Source organism: Panicum virgatum, chromosome 8N (assembly GCF_016808335.1).
Source record: "Panicum virgatum strain AP13 chromosome 8N, P.virgatum_v5, whole genome shotgun sequence".
In the NCBI taxonomy this organism is placed as follows: Eukaryota; Viridiplantae; Streptophyta; class Magnoliopsida; order Poales; family Poaceae; genus Panicum; species Panicum virgatum.
Genome location: NC_053152.1, coordinates 20,410,752 through 20,420,634, shown reverse-complemented (window position 1 = coordinate 20,420,634; position 9,883 = coordinate 20,410,752). Strand labels below are relative to the sequence as shown.

Here is a 9,883-nt window from a genome sequence, read left to right as displayed (position 1 = left end):
ATAGCTTCTCCAGAATAGGGTACTGGTTTTGATCTATGCTCTTTAGTTCCATCAAAAGAATCCGCATCATATCGAAACTCATGGCCATCAGGCAAGAATCGTCGATGCCCCCATGTAACATTGCTTGTACTTCAACCGTTTGTAACTTGTTTCTTCTTCACAAGAAAGCAACCCAACTGGCTATTGGTACTAAACTGTACCAATATCCCAGCCCCAGGATAGTCACTCACTGTATATAATAATACAGCATGAAGTTGGAACACCTCATCTCGATATGCATCATATGTAGGCATACCATATTCAAAAAGCTCATTTAGGTCATCATAAACTGGTTGCATAAATGTATGAAAGTCCTTTCCAGGGTAACCAGGAATTGTTAATGTAAGCATGAGAGAAGAAGCTTTCATGCAACCATGGAGGAAAGTTATAGGGCACCAAGACAACAGGCCACACAACTGTGGGTTGAATTACACTTCCCAAATGGGTTAAACCCATCACTAGCTATTGCAAATCTCATGTTCCGAGAATCTAATGCAAAGTCAGGATATTGAGTATCAATAGCTTTCCAAACATCTGAATCAGCAGGATGGCGCAATGCCCCATCCTTTGTACGCTCCTCATCATGCCATCTAGTTAACCTAGCTGTTTCTTTGTGCATAAAAAGCCTTTTAAGCCTAGGTTTGATTGGAAAGTAGCGCAGTACCTTATTTGGGATTGCCTTTCTTCTTTCCTTCTTTGTTAAGGCTGTGTTGTCTGCTTATTTTTCCACCTTGAAGCCCCACATTTTGAACAGAAATCATGATCTTTCTTATCCTTTCGGTAAAGCTGACAATTATTTGGGCACACAAGAATTTTCTCATACCTAAGACCAAGCTTTGCAATGATCTTCCGAGCCTCTGCAAATGTTTTTGGTATATTAGCACCATTTGGCAGAGCAAGCTGTAAAATTCCAAGCAAATCATCTAATGATTTATTGCTCCACTTGTTGATGGACTTCACATGGAACAAGAGGACTAAGAAAGTTAGTTTTGATAATTCACAACCTTCCCATAAAGGTTGATCAGCATCTGTAAGCAAATCAAAGAAAGCTTGTGAATCTGCATCTAGTCCAGCTTTAGAAGAACATGCAACATCATGTTCATTTGTGTTTAGTCCATGGTCAACATATCCAAATGCTTCCTGGAGTACCTGGCGCATATTATGGTTTAGATTTGGAAGTTGTGACTCTGAATCTTTGTTTGCAGAGATATATGATGCTGTTTCCCCATGGCAACCCCATATGGTGTATCCACGCAGCATTCCGTTGCACAGTAAGTGATCATACACTGTATCCTTCTTTTGTAGCATCCTGTTAACACAATTGAGACATGGACATCGAATCTTCGCATCGGGCTTCTTCTCCCTATATGCAAACTTGAGAAAACCTTCTACCCCAGCTATATAGTCATCACTTGGTCTTTCAGAAAGCAACAACTTCTTAATTTCTCTTAAGTCCATAAGCTCTGCTTCTGAAATTTCACAGCCTGAAATTATTATGAAGCACTGAATTTCCATTTGTAATAGTGATTTCCGATTTGAGGCACTAATTAATTTAGAGATCCAAGAGTTAACATTTACATGCTTCACGTTTCTCGTATGCAGGGAAAAACCGAAGAATGGAAAATTACTACTAGAATCATCAACTACAAAACATTACTATTGAGTCAGTGGAGTATGAATTCCTGATCTAGACTACGTCTCAAGTAGTATGAATATGATTAGGATACTTTCCCCTAACTTACATGGTAGTAAATAATCAGCAGATGTGCTTATCAACATTTTAAAACTAGTAAAAATTTTATTCTCACTTGTATTTAATTGTGCATGTGTGTCAGATGGTGAACAATCCACAAGTAACATGAAACAAGTACTTGAATTATGCCGCAGTAAAAAGTAGCTGAGTCTGAACCAGATAACAAGATCAACTTGAGTCTTCTATTATATCCAGTCTAATGTAGTACTTCTACTATGCACATTTTGCAAAAGAAATCAAGAAAAGAAAAAATGCATCTAGTGTTACCTTACTTTTTGTGGAGAGACATGCAAATAGCGATGAGCAGTAAATATTAGGTAAGACTAAAGCGATAACAAGACCGATGACAGGACATTCAAGGAATTTTGAACAGGCATTACATGAAAGGTTCACTCTCGCATTTCAAAGAGAATGGTGTATTATCTTCGTCGATGAATTGAGTAGATCTACTATTTGGTTAAGATATTGTGCTTACAGTGAACGATCCGTCGGCCTGTGACTGGGAGCCTGGGATACGGGGACGCCGGTGCTGGGGCTCGGCGCGGCAGCTACTCGGGGCAGGGGCGAGCGGCGCGAGTGGGGACCCGGGATGGCGGCGGGCGGCGGGCGGCGCGCGGCGCGAGCAGCTCCTCGGGGCAGGGGCGAGCGGCGGCACTGCTTCAACCTGCGGTCGCGTGATATCGGACGTCCAACAGGGATCCTACGATGCTCCCAGATTGGCTCGCCATGTGCTCCCAAGTCTATCTAGCTCGGCTCTCCTGCCTAAGGCTCGGCTCGGGCCACAGGAGAAGGAAACGCGCGATTGGGGCGAACACGACCGGGAGTCCCCGCCGGCCGCCGCACGCCGGACTCTCGCCGCCGGATTCCTCGCCGCCCAGCCTCATCCCTCGTTCCCTGTCGCAGCCGCTCCATCTCCTCCACGAGGACCGCCGCGGTGGCCTGGCACGCACCCCGCCAGAGGCGGCGTCGCGGACAGCAGGCCGCCCAGTGGGCGCAGCCGCGTGGGCACCTCCGGCGGCTGCGCAGACGGCGGGGTGCCCAGTGCCAGCAGCAGCGTTGGCCCCCTACAGCAGAGGCGCGGCCGGCCGGCTGCCCAGCGCAAGCACGTATGGCCACCGGCGGCGCGGCAAGAGGGCGAGAACATTCAGATACTGTGATTGTGCAGTCTTCTGTATTTCCTTGCTACGCACCATGTTAGTAACATAGAATTTAGTCTCCATGTCAAACTTGGATGGATATCTGAAGTGATTCGCCGAATACTGTGCTGTTCTTTCAATATGTCGTCAGAATATTCAGTTTTCAGATAACTGTGGTTCTTTTCCTGCACGTAGCTGAATTTTAAAGTCTTGTCTGATCAAATGATTTGCAAACAATTTTTTATAATTTTGCTGAACAATCAGCCCAGCTGCTTGTTTGCAAAGCGAGCAACATTGGAAGGTTGTCTAAATGCCACTAATGCTAAATTCATGCAAGGTGGCTTTGATTAGCATTAATGTACCTGTTGTTTTGCCACTCACTCATGCGTTGGTTTTGTACTCATGACTTCGAAATATTAAAGAAACTGACGGCATTTTAGTCCACATGAATCGGGTGTCAAATGATGCAAAGATCAATTTCAGTATGAAACCTAAACATTTTTAGCAGATAACACCCCTGAAAAATGGCATATGCTAGTACAGTTGCAAAGACAGCAACAGGACGTTATTTTCTCATGTAGAAAAAAAGAATTTTGTTTTCCAACGAACCTGGCACTACCCCTGAAAATGATTGCAATTAAACGAGACCAATAATAAAGGAGACAATGGCTAACTTTAGTTTTGAGCATAGCACACTATCAAATAGGACACAAAAGCTGTACATACAAGGTAGCAAATGACAGCATGAAGGGGAAATCCTTTCACCAGGAAATCAAATGCAGGGCACTTATTTATGGTCGGACAGCATGCAAAGATAAAATCTGTAATTCCAGAAGGGTATACTTGAGGTAATTCCCACAAATGGGTACATGAAACCTGATCAACATCTCCCACCAGCTTATGTTCTGAATTCAGACATGTAGAATCCAGGAACGAACATCAGAGTTACAAGCCTGAACAAGAACCAAATAAACCAAACAAAATGATTGCCATTTGACACAAAAGAGTGAAATGAAAACTGTATGTCCATACAATTAGAAATCAGCAATAACATCATCTGTGTCATCTGTGATTGCCCCCTGCAAAATAAACAATGCAAAATAAACTTGGTCAAAAGTCGACCTGATTTCTAGCTCCCCATCCAGCCCAAACTCTGAACCTGGGAACGGAATGGACTCATCCATTCAGTTTCGTCAGAACCTTCCAATTTCAGCCTGATGCTCCAACTTGATCCTTATTTTAACCATTTAAATCTAATTTATTCTACTCAACCACCACTGTATCTTGTTAACCATATAACAAGGATTCCATTTTGCATATATAAACCCCTCTCCTACATGTAGATTCTTCCAAAAATTTCAGACTAAAGGTGACCATTTCACCCTGTTCTTAAAACTGAATTGGCAATTGCCATTCAGTATTGTCAGTTAAACTGACAGTGCCGAACTCAACTATGATCTTCCAGAAACTTAAAATTTTCTCTCCTTCCTGTCAAACCACTTGACCATGATAGTTCATATAGATTAAAGTTTACTCACACTCCCAAATCTCCCAAAGGTTACATAAGAAATCTTTTCTCAAAGACCAAGTTAGAAAATTGATCCTTCAACTTTGTCCGTCAGAGTTTCAGACTTTCATTTCTTAATCGTCAACTTCAATAATTTAATTGAGAGGCTTATAAGCTAGGATTGCTTCCAAACTTGGTGCCACTAAGTTTCAAATGCTTCAAACCGAACATCTCATATTCTGTTCAAACTTTTCCAAATTCAAAGATCCACATTTGACTTTTGGTCAACTTCCATCCAAATTGCAAGTGTTTCCCACGGCCTATGGAAAAATAGAGAAAAAAAAAGAAAATCACCAAAAAGAAAAAATAATATTACCATCACTAGTCACATTAGTACTATTATGAAGTTTCTTACACTACCTTGTATTTTTCTAGAATCATTGTTTTTTTGGCTCACAGATTTCTTTTCCATCCAGTTATCCTTGATTCAATTAGTTCCCCGCCAATTTTTTTGGCAGGATTAGTTTGCCGCATTTTTTTTAGCCCGTGACTGGTTTCCCACCAAAATTTCCCACCCCTACCGTGAACACAGCCCACCTCGCAACAATTTGACCCGCAAACTGGGCAGTTCAGTTATATCTCCCCTTCGACCCCCACCCTCCCTTCTACTCCCAGCTCGCCTCCATCTCCAGGATTCCTCCAAGATTATCCTCACTCAAACCTCCTCCATTCGGTAGTTTCAGTACAGGCACTGTCTCTTCCCGCGCTTCTGACCCTACTGCTCCAGATCGGCTCGATTTTGGTACATCTTGGTCTGGAATTAAGTAGGCGATTCATTGATTTTGGGAGTTACTTTGGTATCCTTGCACAATGCACCTTTAGTTGCCTTCTGAATCTAACATTGTTGATGATATCTGATTCTGAAATTATGGTCAGCATCACCTAATCTTATTTTGATACTAAATCTGAAGGACTTTTGCTGCCAATGTTTAGTGTATACTGATTATGATGGTGACATTGAATTGGAGATGCAACATGTGTCGTTTATTTTGGATGCCTACGGTTACAAATAGGCCACTCATTATTAAATAATTTAGGTCTGAATCATGGGATCTTGATTTTTTTTCCCAGTTAGCGAGCATTGCATTTTACCCACCTATAACTCAGTATATATCTCAAAAGGTACCAAGTGATTGAACCCTTGCTGACCATATATATTTTCTCTTGGTGCTCAATTTTAATAAGATTGTGCTGCCATGGCTGAGGATATTTGGACCCTAAATCTGGTATGCGAGGGGGCAGCTCCAGGACAGGAAAATGTACAAACGGAAATGGACAGAGATGAGATATGCTTCTTCAACTTGATTGAGCTGATCGAGGAATATGGGTACACATCAATTGACTATCTATACTACAAGAAAAAAGATAATTTGGTTGCACTACAAGGGGATACAGATGTGATGAAAATGCTTGAAGAAAACGAGAGCAAGAAGAATGTTAGCTTGTTTGTGACAAGGCAGAGAATAGCCACCATAGCACCGACCAAGTCCAACAAAGAACCATCCAAATCTGCAGCGAATAAAGCTAAAGGTACCATGAAGTCACAATTCGCTCTTTTCTGTATATGTTTCAGCATCCAGGAAAATTTTATATATTGTCCGAATAGTAGTTATATCAATAAATCATCCAAGAGAAGTTACATCTCATCTGTTCATAGGCATTATATGACTCTGAATATGTTTCTACTTTTCCAACATCTGTTCATAGAGAAAAGTGGCAGAAAGAAAAAGCAGCAGCTGAATATAATTCAATCCAAAGAACAATATGCCAATGAGGCTGACCACCAGCTTGATGATGATGACGTCCAAGAAACACCAGGTACAGATTTGTTTGGAATACTAATCAAATATAGATGTATCTGGGAGTATTAATGTAACCCTGTTTTCAAAGGTGATGATAATAAAGTAACCAAGCGAAAGGGAACCGTTTTGGCGCATGTTTGGGATTTACCAGAGGAAAACCGAATATTAGTGAAATGTAACCAGCTTGGGCAACCTATTGGGAAAGAAGGTGGTCTATTAGGGCAATTTTTAGGCACTATATCACGAAACGGTGGTTATTGTCCTTTACATATCAAAGATTGGAGAAAGGTAAAGAATGATAATGCTGAAACCATATTTCAATGCATTCAGGTATGCTAAGTTTTTAAAGATATTATGATATGATGAGCTCCAAGTACAGTCACTACCAGCCAAATAATTAAATTTACTCAATACCTCTATGGCTCCGTTTGGATGCAGACATTGGAAGCCTTGGTATTGAATTGAGCTCAATACCAAATAAGACCAGCTTTGGTATTGGGCCGAATACCAAAGCTATTGTTTGGATGGAGATGAAATTGTAAGATGGAATTCGATGAGATAGCAAATACCAATTCGTGTTTGGATGTCCATACCGTCAAATTGAGAATTGGTACATCATTCTCCTCCGTGTGCAGCCGATGTGCCCCTTCCTGCTCCGCGCAGCCGTTGCCTCGAGCGCCCCATTCTCCTGTGTCGACGAGGAGAGGACGCCGGCCATGGAGAGGGGAGCGGCGCGGCCATTGGAAGGGGAGCTGCACCCAGAGGGAGGGGTCCAGAGGAGGAGGAAGGGAGGTGGGCGACGCGGCTCTCCAGCGGAGAGCGAGGGAAGGTGGCGCGCGCAGCTATCCAGCGGAGAGGGAGGGGAGGAGGCGGCGCGGCTCTCCATGGAGGAGGCAGGGGAGGGTAGGGGTGGCACAGTTCGCCGGCGGAGGAGGCGGAAGAGAGGAGGGGTGGCACAGTTCGCCGGTGGAGGGGGAAAAGGAGGGGGTGGCGCGGTTCGCCGGCGGAGGAGGTCGGGGAGAGGAGGGGGTGGCGCAGTTCACCAGCGGAGGAGCGGAGGATGCAGGGGAGAGACGGCGTGGTTTGCCGGCGGAGAAGGCAGGGGAGAGGAGGGACAACGCGGTTCGCCGGTGGAGGAGGCAGGGGAGAGGAGGGGCGGCGCGATTCACCGGGGGAGGGGGAGGGGAGGGGCGGCGCGGGTGACAGGGGTCGGGCCGCCACCGCATCTGACGGAGGGAGCGAGGGAGTTGAGCCCGCGAGTGGGGAATCGCGGAAGAGACCGATTCAGCGCAAAACCGAGGGGAGTGGCTCGGTATTGAGATGAAGGGGATGCAGGTGCAGTGAATACCGCTTGGTATTGATGTCGAATTCCAATGCTAATTCCAGGACCAGCCAAACAACTGATATTGGATGAACTCAATGCCAATTCCGAATTCCAGGCTTCAATATCTACATCCAAACAATGCCTATCTGATTTTAGACCAAGTTCTTGTATCCACGCTCATGTGAGAAGTGGATACTGAAGTCAATCGGTAGAGATTGGAGAAAGTACAAGGCAACACTAAAAAGTAAGCTATATAATCAAAAGAAGAAAAGGACAGCTTTGTACAAGCTCTGTCCAGATGATATTGATGAAGATCAATGGAAAGCCCTAGTAAAATATTGGAAGTCAGCAGAAGGAAAGGTCAGTAATATGCATCAATATTTCTACCATTCTCTTTTGTTTAGAAACCCAAAGAATATCTATTAATTTGTTGTATGTACTATAGGCCCTTAGTGAGAGGAACAAATTAAGTCGTGAAATGAAGAAGACAACACATACAGCGGGTACAAAGAGTTATGCGCGTTGGTCCGAGGACTTGGTGAGCCCCTTTTTCCAATAAAGCTATTAGTTTGAGGCCTTCGTTTGAGAAAAATGTGTCATCTATTTTTTTCTCATCATTCTGGTATTGGAATTTTGTCTAGAGACAAGCTGATCCTGCAAAAAGGAAACCACATAGAGCAATGGTTTACTTAGCAATTCACAGGAAAATGGCGAAGGAAACAAATCAGCCTACGGTATGATATATACACACAATGAAGTGAATATCAGGTCTGTAAACATCCTGTTCTTACTTTACTTATCATTAGTTTTGTTCTTTTTCTATTATAGGTTCAGTTGGAAAATCTAATTGAAAAGCAACCAGAATTAGCACAGAATAGTGAGGGAAGAGTTGCATGGGAAGGAGATGCATTGCATCAAGTATTGGGAGAGGAGAAACCTGGACAAGTACATGGAATGGGATTGCTTCCAATTCCTAAACAAGTTTATGGCGGAACAACACGTCATTTCAAGGATATTAATATAGCTACACTGCATGGTTCATCATCTGATGTAGAGACTCATATGTTGGAGGAAATAAAGCAACTCAAGGAGCGTTCAAGAAGACAAGATAAAGTAATTGATGAACTTATAAACAAGAATATGCACCATGAAAGGGAAGAATCGACAAAGGTACAAATGTCTTTTACTGACACTATGCTTCAAAATTTATCTCAAATTTACTTTGTGAATTGGTTGATCATTTTCAGGATGACCATAACAAATTTCAGAATCAGGTAGTTTCTTCCAACAGAAAGGTACTTTTTTTTATTTTCAAGTTTGAACATAAATGTATCTCTGGGCTATAATGTTGTTTTGAAATTGCAGAGAGTTCAATGTGCAGAACCACACAATGTAGATATTGTCTCTCAACAGAGGGATGAATTGGTAACTAAATATCACTCCTAATGCAAATACCTTTCATCTTTTCTACATACGTGTACATACATGAATTGGTGATCCAGTTGTGTAAAAAAATGGTTATCAAGTTGTTGCTTGTCACTTAGCAACACCTTGTTAGCAACAATCCTGTGCGTTCATGAAACTGTCCAGGTTTAGAGTCTAAGAGCTGAGTCTTTAGTAGCTGATTCCCAGCTGCTAGTTAGTGAGAATAATAGCCAAATCAAAGTAGTAATGGCTGTAGCTATTAGATGATTGTCCTAGGCTAAGTGTACTGCTGGGATCAAATAGGAGGATAATAAGTCAGAAAAGGCAGCAAGCATTTGTAGCACCAAAACCAGTGTGTACGTGTGTGTTCTTTATGTGTGAGATCATGTGCTACATGTGAGCCTTCTTCGCTTTCACGCCTAGTATTAGCTGATTATATTTTGAAATTTTTATCTAGTGTCTTAAATTCATATGTGTTTTTGTTGGATCCAGTGTCAAGGTGATGCAAATCACATAGAGTTCTCAGATCAGGAAGCACATCCATCATCCCCACAATGCTCTACTAATGATTTTAGACAAAAAGAGGTATGCTATTCAGGCCAAATCATTTATATGTGTTATATTAGCTAGGCAATGTTACATCCATTCAATAATATTATTGCACTCCGTAACTTTATGTAAATATAAAAATGTTCACTTTGATTTCAGGTTGGTGTGCGTACACATCCTTCAAGTGATGGTAGAATAAATAGGAAAAGAAAGGTACATAAGAATTACACTTCTTTATGAGTTATCCATGCAAAATATGTATCCAAAACTTGGCATGATTCTGTACCT

At 42.4% G+C, this 9,883-nt stretch overlaps 1 protein-coding gene across 1 annotated transcript; it reads left to right on the top strand.

Annotated features, from left to right (window-relative positions):
- The first annotated feature begins 5,685 nt into the window (after window positions 1-5,685).
- On the top strand, window positions 5,686-9,859 carry LOC120684429. Its single transcript, XM_039966292.1, has 11 exons — window positions 5,686-6,025; window positions 6,203-6,313; window positions 6,386-6,627; window positions 7,778-7,981; window positions 8,067-8,159; window positions 8,263-8,355; window positions 8,450-8,791; window positions 8,869-8,916; window positions 8,987-9,046; window positions 9,539-9,631; window positions 9,755-9,859. The coding sequence occupies exons 1-11, from the start codon at window positions 5,692-5,694 to the stop codon at window positions 9,833-9,835; spliced, it is 1,701 nt and encodes a 566-aa protein (XP_039822226.1). The 5' UTR covers window positions 5,686-5,691; the 3' UTR covers window positions 9,836-9,859.
- The last annotated feature ends 24 nt before the right edge of the window (window positions 9,860-9,883 follow it).

Bases quoted from the DNA above. Each gene is read 5' to 3' on its own strand.
- LOC120684429 (XM_039966292.1), top strand. From the start codon at position 5,692: ATGGCTGAGGATATTTGGACCCTAAATCTGGTATGCGAGGGGGCAGCT. The intron at 7,982-8,066 runs GTCAGTAATATG...TATGTACTATAG, and splicing joins GGAAGTCAGCAGAAGGAAAG to GCCCTTAGTGAGAGGAACAA. The intron at 8,356-8,449 runs GTATGATATATA...TTTCTATTATAG, and splicing joins AGGAAACAAATCAGCCTACG to GTTCAGTTGGAAAATCTAAT.